We start from the raw sequence: 14962 nt of genomic DNA, 5'->3' as shown, positions 1-14962 counted from the left end.
AGCTACAGAGCGAGGCTACAAAGTAGTAATTCACCATCTACCTCCCGCGGGCCGAGGCCGGGCGCTCGGAGCGCAGCGCGCTCCTCATGGCGCCCAGCGGCCCCCGCCCCGCGCCCCCCCACCTGTCGCAGAAGAGGCAACAAGTCTGCTGGGCCACGGCAGCACCTTCCTCTTCCTCCTCCTCCTCCTCGTCACAGGCGCCTTCGCCGTCGGACAGTTCGGCCATCCCCTCCTCAGGATCCATGTCCCGCCGCCACCCCGCCTGCGAAGCTTCCGGCGGCGGGGACGGAGAGGGGCCGCGCGCGCCCCCTAGCGCAACCTCCGGCCGCGGCCGCTGCCGGGCTGAGGGGCCGGGCTGAGGGGCCGGGCTGAGGGGCCGGGCTGAGGGGCCGGGCTGAGGGGCCGGGCTGAGGGGCCGGGCTGAGGGGCCGGGCTGAGGGGCCGGGCTGAGGGGCCGGGCTGAGGGGCCGGGCTGAGGGGCCGGGCTGAGGGGCCGGGCTGAGGGGCCGGGCTGAGGGGCCGGGCCGGCGCCATCTTGCGGGAGAGAGAGGCAGCGGGACAGCAGGACAGTCCCTCGGCCACCCCCCGGCACGGGATGCTGCTCCGTGATTCAGCGCCCAACAGGAATCCTGCCGTCCGCTCCTGGCAGGCGCCCGGCGTTTTGGGTCTTGCAAACGGTGCGGCTGCGATGGGAGTGTTTTAAGTGAAATTAAAATTAGACATCTAGGTCTATTCACAGCAATTTAATATCAACAACAACAAAAAAAGAATACAGTTTAGTGAACTGAATACAAGAAATACAATAATACAATTTAGTAGATACAATTTATTCAGATTCATTAGCAATTTGGTATATAAAAGGAATACAATTTAGTAAAAGAGTACGATTTAGTGAATATATGTGAATATATTCATATATATATATATATGTGTGTGTGTGTGTGTGTGTGTGTGTGTATATATATATATATACACACATACATATGTGAATATAGTTTGCCAGTAATTGAGTATGATTACAGCATAAACAAAATCAACCAGGGTACGGGGAGGGCTTCTCACCCCACCTCATGTACAAAACCAACCAAGGTATGAAGAAGGCTTCTCACCCTACCTCACATACAAAACAAAGCATTTCAAATTAAACTTATATACTGTATGCTTATACATATTCATTAATGTTTCCCATAAGTTTCCTCCTACTTCTGATTCTTAAATCTTACGTCACTATTCTTCATGGCGCATGCCTCAGTTGTTGCTAGGGGGTCTTCAGTCTTCTTTTGGTGGTCTTTGGATGAAGACTTACACTCATTCTGATTGTCCTCTGGATATCCTTACAGGTAGTGCATGCATACTAAGTGTTGCATTATGTAGGCATTAATATTCTACTAATTAGCCTTACATTTCATAATTTCAGGCCCTATGCCTAAAGTCGTTCCAACTTTGTCCATCTCAAGGTCGATTTTATCTTGGGACATTACTTATCTTAAAACTACATCCTGTATCCTATCTTTAACATGTAACATCTGTAAAGGGGTCCATCTGCCTTGTAATGCCAATTCCCTTTATTGCTTTATAATAATAACTTCCTAAATAATTACAATTTAGTTAGCATGAATCATCTCCATTTATCACAGGAGGGTTAAAGGGAACAGCATGTGCTTTTAAATGTCAGCTTTTAATAAAGTTTAGCGACAGGCAGAACCACAGAGGCACAAAAGCAATGATGTTGGAAAACCCCTGAGGTCATCTAGTCTGACCTATGACCAAACAGCACCTTTGTCAACCAGGCTGTCACAAAACTCGGATTCATTACCCGGTATGCAACAAGTAAATAACACACACTCAAGAGATGTTGATTATTTTTTTCAGAGTTGCACAAACCTGGGTACTCGGTGGTATTCCACAAATAAAGCACACAAACTATCAGACCTTTTATCTATACATTATATACTGTTTATACATTTCAGCAAAGGAATTAGTATCCATTGGCTACAAGTTACATAGTTCTCTTATAAATTAGTATTTTATCTTCTATTGGTTAAAGATTCTCTTCCTCCTCATGTTAGTTAGGCTGTGTGCTCAGTCTTTATTTGAGTTGGTGGTTTCTTGGGTTGGTGCTGTGAGTCCGTGGCCGTGATCTTCCCTTTCTGTACTTACCTTTTACCCAGCTGGAACTGATTGCAGCACAGTTGCTGAGTTGTCTTTATTAGTTTCTTCCTTATCTTGGGGATTCTGCCAAGTGCTCTTATGGCCTATAAATTCTGCATTCTTTATGTCCACTATCAGGGGTACATCCTTCTTTCCAAGCTCTGTTAACCACCCCCCAGGTCTGAGAACATTGAAGCCTGTCTAGCGCTAAACCTTAACAAGGTCATTCTACCAACATGTAATTTGTTTTTCTAACACCTGGAGATCCCTTAGAGCTTGTTAGTGGATCTCTGTTTTACCAGTTAGATCTCCCTTCTTGGTGATTAGGCTTGAAAGTATGCAAAGATCAAACATTATAGAACATTCTTTCTTAAAGAAATTTTACATATTCCACATTTTGCAACAACATGGGACTAAGTGCCACATTCAGTCTTTCCTTAAACACCTGCAGGGTGACTCCACCTCCCTGGACAACCCATTCCAATGTCTAATCACCCTTTTGGTGAAGAAATTCTTCTTAATGTCCTTTATAACTGGGACCTCATCCAAATGCAGAAGCTAAAAAGTGGTTAAAAAACTACATAGAAAACCAAAGCTTGTAGCTTATCACTTGAATAACATAGTACCTGAATATTCCAGTTGGGTTATTGACACTCCTTTTTCTCTGTATTTTGTGCCTGCAAGAAACACTCATCTCTTTGTAAGCAAATGGTGCTGGTTCCCATGGTTCCCCTAAGAAGGATATGGTGGAGGAAATGTCAAAGCTGGAGTTATTACAATTTGTACCCTCAAAGTGTCTAAGTTCATATCTGTGCTACTACAAATATTTTCAAAAATAATGAAATTACTATTTCACCTGGAACCTGACTACCTTATATAATGGTAGGAGCAGAGTTATGCTCTGCATCCTGCTAGAACTGCTCCAAGTCAGGTGTGTTTATGCAGTGCTTATTCCCTAAAATGACATACTTAAGAAATCCCCCGTATCTCATAGCTGCTGTTAGTCAGCTGTGCCTCCCTAGGCATCACACATTTTTAAATGACATCTTGTACCTTTGGATGAAATTGGTTATCCATGAGTAAGTTAAAAAGTGAAATTTGCAGGCCTCTGTGTTGGCACTTTGGTTCAGGAGATTGAACATATCCTTTAAAAGCTGATTTGCCAAACTCCCCACCTTACTATGCTTTGGTGCTCGGTGTGGTCACACCACACATCAAATGGGTTCCTTTTCCAAATGAAACTACTGGGCTACTCCAGAGCTGCAATCACAGGAACAAACTACAGCTAGCCTGAAGTGAAAATCTCGAAGGTACCAGGTACTGGATTTTCAGCAGCATGTTTTGCTACACTTATGTCACATTACTCACTGGGTCAGACATGCTGATAGTTTCCTCCCTTTACATCTTGGTTTTCATAAGAAGCTAATCTACATTACATGTGCATTAAGTAAGTTTGCTGACTACGCTAAACTGGGAGGAGCTGTTAACTCCCTTGAGGGCAGAGAGGCCCTGCAGAGAGACCTTGAGAAATCAGAGAAGTGGGCAGTCACCAACTGTGTGGTGTTTAACAAGGCAAAGCACTAGATTCTGCACTGGGGACAGGGCAGGCATGGTTGTGTGTATAGACTGGGGAAGGAGAGGCTGGAGAGCAGTGCTGCAGGAAGGGACCTGGGGGTCCTAGCTGATGGCAAGCTGAATATGGGTCAGCAGTGCCCTGGAGCCAGGAGGACCAACGCTGTCCAGGGATGCCTCAGGCACAGCATCACCAGCCAGGCAATGGAGGGGGTTGACCTGCTTTGCTCTGATATGGGGCAGCCTCACATCTAGTGCTGGGGCAGTTGCGGGTGCCACAATATGAGAAAGACATTAGAGAGTGTCCAAAGGAAGGCCATGAGAATGGTGAAGGGTCTGGAGGGGAAGCTGTGTGAAGAGCAGCTGAGATCACTTGTTCTGTTCAGCCTGGAGGAGACTGAGGGGAGAACTCACTGCAGTTAAAGCTTCCTCATGAGGGTATGGGACTCAAGGAAACAGCATGAAACTGAGCCAGGAGAGGTTTAGGTTGGATATCAGAAAAAGGCTCTCCACCCATAACATGGTTGGGCACTGGAACAGGCTCCCCAGGGCAGCAGTCATGGCACCAAGCCTGGCAGAGCTCAAGAAGCATTAGGAGAGTGTTCTCAGACAAATAGTGTGACTCTTGGGGAGATCAGCCGAGGACCAGAGGTTGGACTTGATGATCCTGATAGATCCTTCCAATTCAGAATTCTGTGATTCTATGATATTTATTTTACAAAAGTTGATTTTGCAACAGCGTTCTATATGTAGCTCTCAATATAAGCAAAGGTACTAAGTGTTTGTTAATACATTATAATCATTGCTCAACAGAGTGACAGTCAGCATTATCATCATCTTTGCAGTTTTTGTTCATTGGTAAAGTGTTGGTGTCAGAGATGCAAGATATATACCTTTATCTGTGATGCCTAACTCTGACACCCAAGGAAGCACTGAATTTCACATAACACCATGGAGACAACTGTTAAAGTTGAGAAACTGAAAATGTGAAATTTACACTGAAAGTTTGTAAATTAGAGAGCTTTCTTAAGTCACTGTGTGAGAAAGTTAAAGGTTTAAGCTAGTTTAGAAAATAAGAGGCAAGATGGAGGAATTAGGGCGTTGTCTCTTTTCCTTCTTCTTCCTTCTTCATCTTCTTCTTCTAGAGGTTTTTGGGTAGTAGTAAGTGATTGGATAGAGAATGCCACACTGCAGCACTCAGGTGTTGGGTCATTGGGTCACTAAGAAAAATAATTTATGTGGCAATTGTTAATTGGTTAAATAGACATATAAAAGACCTTGAAGAAGTTCTTTGTTAGCCATTTTGCACCTTTCTATCTTAGTGCACATAGCTCCTTATATCCTGTATACATGTAATGTAGATAAAAAAAAGAATAACGTAGATAAAAAGAGAAAACTGCCTCTCTCTCATCAATCTCAGTCCAAGGGGGAAAAGGAACCCAGCCACAAGTGTCCCATCAGGAAAAAGTGACGCTCAAATATGTGGCACCTTGGACTGAAGGCCCCTTTTAAAAAAAGACAGTCAAAAGCTGGAGAACTCCTCAGAGAGGGGAGAAAGAAGAACTCGGTCATCCTGGTGTGCTGGTTAGAGTGGGAGAAGCCAGAGCCAGACATGTGTGAGCTGTGAGACGGACTATGGATAGAGGTGCCGAGAAATAAGCTGACCCTGAGGTCAGGTAAGACATCAAAAGGGAGCAAAAATATGGGAAACACTATGTCCAAACCTGAGAAGGAGGTTTTGGCTATCTTGGAAACTATTGTCAAGGAGCATCAGATCTGTATATCCGTGGATGAGCTTAAAAGCCTTCTATCCTGGATACGGACAGAATTTCCTAACATGGATCCAGAGAAAATTTTTACCCCAAGCCTGTGGGATAAGATAAACATGAGAATATATGAAAAGGCCACTCTTAAGGATCAGGCAGCAGCTAAACTTCTGCCAGATTCTAGAGTGATTTATGAAGTCATCCTCACTAAATGGGCCTCTGAAACCAGGCAGGGGACACTATGGATCCAGACACTGGAAGAGAGAACCTGATGGATAAGCCGGAGAAGGCTGGGTCTGCCCCTGCCCTCTGTAATTCCATGGGGATTGAGACATCTTTAGCTCACAAGACAACACCCAAAGTGTTGGAAATCCTTTCATAGGGTGAAATTATGGCGGTAAAAGCCGCACAATACACGGTATCTCCTACGAACACGGCAGAGGCAGGAGACGGGGGAGGGACGGAGAATACGGGCTCAGATGAAGAACAGACGAGCTTGTCTCAGCTGCGAAATTCTCGGAATTCTTGCAGGCTGCAGAGGTTGTGCGAGCCTCCCTGAACGCTATTTTGGCAAAGGGAGTGTCTCAGCCTGTTCAAAGCCCACAGAAAAAATCATGCAGAGACGAGGGGGCGATTCCAAAACGCAGGCAGAAACTGGAAAAAGGGAGTTCCGACGGCTCGGAGCTTTTGCAAGCATATCTGGGCTCTCCTGGAGTTGTTCCAGCACTCGGCATGCTGTTGCAGGCAGAAGAGGGAAGGGAAACCTCCTTGGCCGCTTGCTCGTCAGCAGCCGAGTCCTTTTCCGGCCCTTGGGGAGTGGAGTGGATGGCCTTATACCCCGTCCTGGGAAGGCACGGGATGGTTCAGCCTGACCCAGACCGGCTCGGGACCCAGACGGGCACGGCGGCGTTTGCGCCCCCCATACCAGGGACGTGCTTTGAGACACAGCTGCCAGTCAAAGTGACGTCAGCAGTGATGCAGGCACAGCCGGAGCTCTATGCCCCGCCTGCGTCACTGCCCCCAGGCCAGCCCTCGGCAGAAGCTCTCCCTCCAGCCTCTGCACCGCCCACTGGCGACAGCGGGACCGCCCAGTACATCAGAGGCAAGCGTGGTCCTCCCAGCGTTGGGGGGGGCAGACAGGTGGACGAGCGGAGCTGCGGCGTGCGCCGACTGCTGCAGCCCTGTCGCCATGGCAACTAATGCTGAAGCAAGCAGCAGCTGCAGCTGAACAGCATTCTCGGCAAGCAGCAACAGCAGCCTTACTACTGAAATTGCTTTGCAATACAGCTGCAGCAGAGCAACAACAGCTTGAAAAAACAGCAGCTTCACCACAGTAGATGGCTTCGCTGGATACCACACAAAGCCAAAAGGCTTTTGACCACAGCCGTGCTAGTGCACAATCTCTTCAGTCTACAAATCCTCCCACAGACATGGACCCGGGAATATGGGACATGTCAATACAAAGTCCAGCATCTCTGGAATTGTTTCAACGAAACAGCCGAAAAACAGAAATCAAGCAACAGGAAAGAGAAAGCTCACAAACAGATAATTTGAGCTTGCAATTCAAAGGTGCAAATGCTTAGGATATTAAAAAAATCTCAGCTGGTCAAGGTGTTTCTATGAAGACACCCTTGTCTTCTCAAGTCACAGCATCTGGTACAGCTGCTGCAAGCTGGCCTGGTTTGGCCCTTCATCCATAAAGCAGCCAGCCAACTCCTCATCTCATTCAGCTCCAATGCCTACATTTCCAAAAGAATTCCTCTGGAATTTTTTTCTTCAGTTGAAGGACTGTTTGAGGGACTTTCTTACAGCTTCAGGTGGCAACCCAACCTCTGCAAATAACACCTATGCTCCTCTGCCAGCACCACCTTGTGGTGGACAAGTTCAGCCTCCTATTGGAGCGCCGCCTGTGGTGAATTCTCATACTACACCTCCAACATCATCTAATAAAAGATAAAAGACAGCAAGTGACTACTTCCTTACCCTGCAGAGAAGAGGGAGAGCTCAACGAGATGAATGACACAGTCATCAGGCCAGGTGAAGATGCAAGCAAAGCCTTGGTGTCTCGCTTTCCAAGGCATGTTGCAAGACTTGAACCCATTTCAACGAATTGGGCAGACATCAGAAAAAAAGCACTCAAAGAAAGGAGCTTCGACATGGCTGAAACAGAAGTCATGGCACAGGCAAAATGCAAATCCCAGATGGGAGCCTCTGACTCATGATGTTATCAAAGACTTGATGCAAGCCACAAAAGATAATGGATTAAATTCCCCATATTTCAAACAATGGTTGAGAGGCACATTCGACCATTATGACTTGGTGCCTTATGTCTGCAGATACATTGCCTCTACAATCCTAACAGATTCACAGTACATGCTATGAGATGTAAAGTGGTGCAGAGCTCTAAAGCAATTGTTAAATACTTATGCTGGGGGCCCAAATGCAGCCCTCACATTGGGTTATCTAGCAGGAGATGATCGTCATGACAAACCTGAAGATCAAGCTGTAGATCTGCCTCAACAAGTGATTGCAGATATTAAAGAAGCAGCACAGTAAGCAATCCTACAGATCCAGCCAGCTGGAATTCCAGATGGCATTTACACAGAAGTGAGACAAGATGATTCTGAGCCTTACACCTCATTTATTGATCGCCTCATGCAAGCAGTGGAGATAGTGTAGTGATGAGGCTGCAAAACCACTCCTCATCCAATGTCTCGCTTTTGCAAATGCAAAAGAGTGAAAGAGCATTATCAGTGCCTTGTCTGGCTCAGAACCAACCTTACCTCAAATGGTAGAAACTTGCAACAAAGTAGGTATGCCTCAATACATCGCAGCAATTCATGCAGATATCCTGGGAGAAAACTTCAAAAACTCCTTGAAGCACATGATGAGAAATTTGCGAGAACTCTTGCAGTGCTCAACATGACTTCTCAGCAAGGCAATTCCTCAGAAGTCATGGCCATGGAATTTTCCAAGAAGCCATGCTTCAAATGTGGGAAACATGGACACATCAGAAAAACTTGTTCAGAGTCTTCAGGAAACGTGAAAACACCAGGCCTTTGCCCAAGATGTAGAAGGGAAAAGCATTGTGCAAATCAATGTTATTCCAAGACAGATGTGGATGGAAAATCTCTACCCATTCTGGGGAAAGCGAAAAAAAGTGCAGGACGCCAATGTGCTACAACACAAGTGATGGTGGTAACTCAGCAGTCTGAAACCCTTCAAGGAACACAGTGTGCAGGGAACCTCAATCAGATTCCATCTGCAGGACCATCTGCAACTTCCCAAGTGATCCAGAGCTGCTGCCACCAGGGGCACAATGTGAATTGGTAGCATCTAAATTAATCTACTTCATGAATGAAAGTCATGCAGTGATTCCCACAGGAGTCACTGGAACGTCATGGAAGAGGCAAGAGTTTTTTGATTATAGGCAAGGACAGAAGTAGTACTTTAGGACTCATTGTCTATCCATCGGTCATCTCAGCAAACCATAATGAAGAGTTGACGGTCTTAGCTCAACCTTTGCACCTTCTGTTGATTGTTCCAAAGAATACTCCTATAGCCAAGGCCATTGCTTTGCCATCAAATGCGATACAGCAAACTACCCCAGTAGCAAATGTACAGATTCTACCCAGCAATGAAGACACGGATGTCCATATCTTCTGGATAAAGCAGATAGGTCATGATCGACCTCAACTCACCTGTGATTTGACATGTGGTGACACAACATTCACAATTATGGGCATGCTGGACACAGGCGCGGATGTCACAGTGATCTCTCACGTCCTTTGGCCCAGAGAATGGAGCGTAGTGGTACCTCTGAATTCTCTTTCAGGAATTGGAGGAAGTATATTATGTATGCAGAGTGAACATGCAATCATGGTTTCAGGGCCAAAAGGAAAGACAGAAGTCATTTGTCCATTTGTTGTACACAAACGCATCATAGTTTGGGGAAGAGACATCCTGTCACAATGGGAGAACAAAAATAGAAGTGAATTTTTGATGGGGGTCACTGCAGCACTCAACACCTTGAGACTGACTTGGAAAACAGACACACCTGTCTGGGTGGATCAGTGGCCCCTGACACGAAAGAAGTTGAGTGCTCTCAAGAAATTAGTGAAAGAACAGTTGCAGAAAGATCACATCAAGCCAACAAATAGTCCCTGGAATTCTCCAGTGTTTGTCATCCACAAGAAAACTTCAGGTTCATGGAGGTTACTTCATGACCTCAGGAATATCAATGAGGTCATTGAGGAGATGGCACCACTTCAGCTTGGATTGCCCAATCTCTCAATAATCCCAAGAGATTGGCAGCTTGTGATCATCGATCTAAAAGATTGCTTCTTCGGTATTCTGCTTCATCCAAAAGATGCTCTGCAATTTGCGTTCTCTGTCCCAAGCATCAACAAACAAGAGCCTTTTCTGAGATACCATTGGACAGTCCTTCTTCAAGGATTAAAAACTTCACCAACAGTTTGCCAATGGCATATGGCACGAGCCTTATCTCCAGCCTGGAAGAAACATCCACAGACAATGATCATTCACTACATGGATAATCTGCTCATTGCAGCGTCAACACAGAAAGAGATGCAAGAAGCTTGTGACAGTGTGATTGCAGAAGTTCATAATGCAGGATTGGAAATTTCCACATCAAAAATTCACCATGGAAATACCTGGGATGGTTGATCACAGAGCATATGATCAAACTGCAAAAAATACTGTGTAAGGACACAGGTCCACAATCTGCAAGACTTGCAAAGACTCTTGGGAGAGATCAATTGGATAAGTCCAATTTCGGGAATCACTAATGATGAGCTCGCACCACTTTTCAACCTACTAAGAGGAGAAAGCAGTATTAAATCTCCCAGAAGCCTCATGCCTGATGATCAAAAAGCCCTTGAAAAGGTCACTGAAGCCCTTCAGCAGAGACAGGTGTATCATTGTGCAATGTCACAACCATTTTTTCTTGCAGTATTAGGAGAAAACATGCAGCTGTATGGTCTCGTATTTCAATGAGACGACTCAAAGGAAGATTCATTGTTAATAACTGAATGGGTTTTTTTGCCTTGCAGGTCTCTGAAGACAATCTTCACAACACTAGAGATGATCGTACAAATTATAATCAGGGTGAGAACAAGGCTGTTAACAATGACAGGCAAAGATTTTGTCACCATTTACCTGCCTTTGAAGAGGGAGCATTTTGATTGGGCGATGCAAAAATCAGAGTCTATTGCAAATTGCATTGCTAGACTATTCAGGAACGTGTTCAATTCACTTCCCAAAGCACAAGTTGTTGCAATCAAAATTGAGCTTCGAAGATAAGCCAAAATTAAATGAAGTGCCATTGAATGCAATTACATTGTTCACTGATGGCTCAGGAAAAATGCATAAATCGGTAATCACATGGCAAAACCCAAAAACACAAACATGGGTTTCAGATATCTGGATAGGAGAGGGTTCTCCTCAAATTGTGGAGCTAGCAGCAGTGGTCAGAGCATTTAAACTGTTCCAAGAACCTTTTAGTCTGATAACAGATTCAGCTTTCGTTGCCAATATAGTCAGAAGAATTGAAGGGTCACTTTCAAAGAAAGTTGACAACGACTATTTATATTGTTATCTTACGTGTATGCAAGAGGCCATAGAGCACAGAAATGACTAATACTTTATCTTGCACATCAGAACACATACCTCACTTCCAGGATTCTTGACAGAAGGAAATGCAAATGCAGACAAACTAATGATGAGCATTGCAAACACTCAGCCAAACATTTTTCAGCAGGCAAAGCTGAGCCATGCATTTTTTTCATCAAAATGTGCAAGCACTCATAAGAATGTTTCGCATCTCTAAAGATCAGGCAAAAGCAATTATAAGTGCTTGTCCTGATTGTCAGTTTGTGAAACCTCCTGTATCCACAGGTGCAGTCAATCCAAGAAGATTACAAACCCTGCAGTTATGGCAGACAGACATCACAAAATACCTGCCTTTTGGGAGATTAAAAATATTCATGTGTCAGTGGACACTTTCTCAGGTGCAGTCTTTGCCTCCCTGCATACAGGGAAACTGCAAAACGCACATGTCAGCATTTTTTGCAAGCATTTGCATCATTAGGTGTACCCCAAGAAATAAAAACAGATAATGGACCTGCCTACATAGCGCAAAGGCTTGCCACATTCTTAATGAAATGGGGTGTTTGTCACACCTTTGGCATTCTTCACGCTCCTACAGGTCAGGCCATTATAGAAAGGACCCATCATACTTTGAAATCCCTTTTGGATAAACAGAAAAGGGGGGAGACAGAGGCTACGCCTCAAATGCATTTGAACAAAACCTTGCATGTTTTGAATTTCCTGAACAATTCCTTTGCAGAGCCAGCTCCACCAATCATCAGGCACTTCTTCAACAACACTCAGGTGAAATTAAAGGAAAATCCTTTAGTTCTGATTAAAAATCCAGAAACAGGACAGATTGAAGGTCCATTTTGATTAATAACCTGGGGCAAAGGGTATGCTTGTGTCTCTACAAGTTTGGGGCTGAAGTGGCTTCCAGTGAAGAATGTGAAACCTTATTGGCCACAGAAACAAGCAGATGACCCCAGAAGCAGAGAAGCGAGCACACAAACATGAACTGCATTGAGACCACAGTTGACAGTGAACAACTTTTATCCCACGTGCAGAAGCAGTGAACTTTGGGTTTCATAGAAAAGTGTGGGACATTGTTAATATAATAACACCTTGTTTGTAAAAGCGCAGTGTGAATCATGTCAAGATTCAGAATCTTGCACAAGAGATGAGGCCGTTGAATATGAAACTAAATCAGGGATTACCCTTTTGCCTTATCACTTTGCTGATTGCTTTAAGTGATGTGATCTTTCCCGTGAGTCAACCAAAAGAAAATGTTTGGGTGACTAGCCAATTCATCAGGCCTAGACACCATCTGCTTGTCTCACTCAAGTGCAGAGAAACCATTCTCGACTTGTTTGCTGGGCTTTGCCAGAATGGCAAATTCCAAAAAATATTCCTCCAAAACTTTCACTGACCATTCTAAATCCTACTGACGGATGGAGCCTCTGGACCAAATCTCTCCCTGAGGCACCCTTTGAGCCACAAGAATTGGATATCCTTGGTTCAACAAAGATAGATTTTTTTGTAATATTCAATTTCTCTATGCCAAAGCAAAGCAAAGATAAAGTGATAGATGTCACTCCAAATCATGTTCTATACCGGGAAGCAACATCTTGGTGTAACTCTACATCAGTTTGTCACACCACCCAACCATGTTCCCTTGCAATTACCGAAAGGGGATTTCCTCATTTGTGGAAATAGAGTTTGGCCTGCCATTCCATCAAATGTCAATGGTGGTCCATGCAGCATTGGAAAACTCTCACTGCTGACACCCAATATAAAAATGATAAAAGAGTGAAGTTGCAGAGGGAAGAGGTTTGTCAATCGGTACACACCTAATTACAATGATGAGTTTTACTCATGGAATTTCGGCTGAGGATTTGCAGCAGCTCTCCTTTTGCCTCAAGTAGCTTCAGCAGAAGCCTTGAAGCAATTGGATAGATTAGGCTGCTGGTTAAGTAGGCAATTTTGTTCGACATCTCTCGCTTTGAGTGATTTGTTAACTGATGTTCAAAGCATGAGACATGCTACTCTGCAAAACAGAGCAGCAGTTTATTTTCTCTTGCTTGCGCATGGACATGAGTGTGAAGAATTTGAAGGAATGTGCTGCATGAATCTCTCTGATCATTCAGAGTCAATTCATAAAAGCATCCAACAATTGAAAGAGGGAATGGCCAAACCTGGAGTTAAAGAAGGGTCATGGTTGGATGGTTTATTTAGATGGTTAAACTTTACACCATTGCGAAGAGAACTTAGAAGGATAGGCATATTCATATTGATTGTCATTGTAATCCTGCTGATGTTTGTATCTTGTTTACTTCAATTTATTCAGCAAATGATAACGAAAACTGCTAAGAAGTGCTCTTAATTCAAACAGAAGGGGGAGATGTTGGTGTCAGAGATGCAAGATACATACCTTTATCTGTGATGCCTAACTCTGACACCCAAGAAAGCACTGAATTTCACATAACACCATGGAGACAGCTGTTAAGTAGAGAAACTGAAAATGTGAGTGTGCAAATTAGAGAATTTTCTTAAGTCACTGGGTGAGAAAGTTAAAGGTTTAAGCTAGTTTAGAAAATAAGAGGCAAGATGGAGGAATTAGGGCGTTGTCTCTTTTCCTTCTTCTTCCTTCTTCATCTTCTTCTTCTAGAGGTTTTTGGGTAGTAGTAAGTGATTGGATAGACAATGCCACAGTTCAGCACTCAGGTGTTGGGTCATTGGGTCACTAAGAAAAATAATTTATGTGGCAATTGTTAATTGGTTAAATAGACATATAAAAGACCTTGAAGAAGTTCTTTGTTAGCCATTTTGCACCTTTCTATCTTAGTGCACATAGCTCCTTATATCCTGTATACATGTAATGTAGATAAAAGAAGAATAAACAACCAAGTCTGAACAAGAGAAAACTGCCTCTCTCTCATCAATCTCAGTCCAAGGGGGAAAAGGAACCCGGCCACAAGTGTCCCATCAAGACCATAAAGGGGTGTAACCAAGGGTCTGATTGTCATCTCATTTTTAGAATGCAAATTCAGTAGTGTTTGCTGAGTATAAAAGCAAAGAGATTTGAATTGATTGGTAAGAAATTAAAAAAAAAAAAAGTGGATGTAGAATTCAGGAAGGAAACATGGAAGTCTGATTTTTCTTGTGTGGATATAATCCCTGATCTCTCAGCTGTACTTGTATATCAGTCCCATATACCTTAATTTTCTCTTTCTCCTGCCTATCTCTCAAAGTTTACAAAGACTTATAAGTATGGTACTAATTAAACAGATTACCCTTGCTTACTTCTAGGCAAAACCAAAGGTACATGAAGAACCTAAATTTGGAAACTGGTTTTAGATAAGACCAGAATGCCAGATTTGAAACAGGATCTAAGAGCTACTAAGTCAGACTCCTTCATAAATTTTGTCCTGTACTTTTTAAAAAGCCTATCCATTCAGACAGGTGTGAGAAGACATCACCAATTTTGCGAACACTACTTAGTGGTGTGAACTAAGTGCTTCTCATAGAATTTTTTCCCTACACAGCAATTCAGTACTACTCAATGAATTAGAATTAGTGCAAAATGCTGGCAAAGTGCTGGATTCTCTTAGTGTACAGAGGATATCTAGCCAAGTCAGATGCTTCTACCTTTTGGCCTCTAAGTAGAATCCTATCCCCCAAAAGAGACAGAAGTGATGCAGAATGATAAAACAGTTTCTCTCTACTCTTGCTCAATGAGTTAGGCGCAGAAGTAGATTTAACAGGCACTGCTCTGTCAGCAGCACCCAGGCTGATAGCAGCAAAAGCAGAAACAGCAGCTTCATTGTGTTTTACTGAAATTCTCCTCTCCCCCCTCCCACCCCCAA

General features: G+C 44.0%; 1 protein-coding gene and 1 pseudogene across 3 annotated transcripts in view; one reads left to right on the top strand and one right to left on the bottom strand.

The window, feature by feature from the left end:
* The window catches only part of PRMT3 (protein arginine methyltransferase 3), a 53237-nt gene extending 52949 nt beyond the window's left edge, over positions 1 to 288 (bottom strand). For all 3 annotated transcript variants that reach the window (XM_005531588.3, XM_014260257.2, XM_014260256.2), the window contains exon 1: positions 123 to 288. In XM_005531588.3, the coding sequence (XP_005531645.2) occupies positions 123 to 244 (122 nt within the window). In that variant the 5' untranslated portion in view covers positions 245 to 288. The remainder of the gene's footprint in view (positions 1 to 122) is intronic.
* Positions 289 to 12276: 11988 nt separating this feature from the next.
* LOC148183966 (uncharacterized) lies at positions 12277 to 13479 on the top strand (annotated as a pseudogene).
* The last annotated feature ends 1483 nt before the right edge of the window (positions 13480 to 14962 follow it).

Source organism: Pseudopodoces humilis, chromosome 7 (assembly GCF_049639895.1).
Source record: "Pseudopodoces humilis isolate 2021_Gansu_Grassland_sample_001 chromosome 7, ASM4963989v1, whole genome shotgun sequence".
NCBI lineage: Eukaryota > Metazoa > Chordata > Aves > Passeriformes > Paridae > Pseudopodoces > Pseudopodoces humilis.
This window is presented reverse-complemented; position numbering and strand designations above follow the sequence as displayed.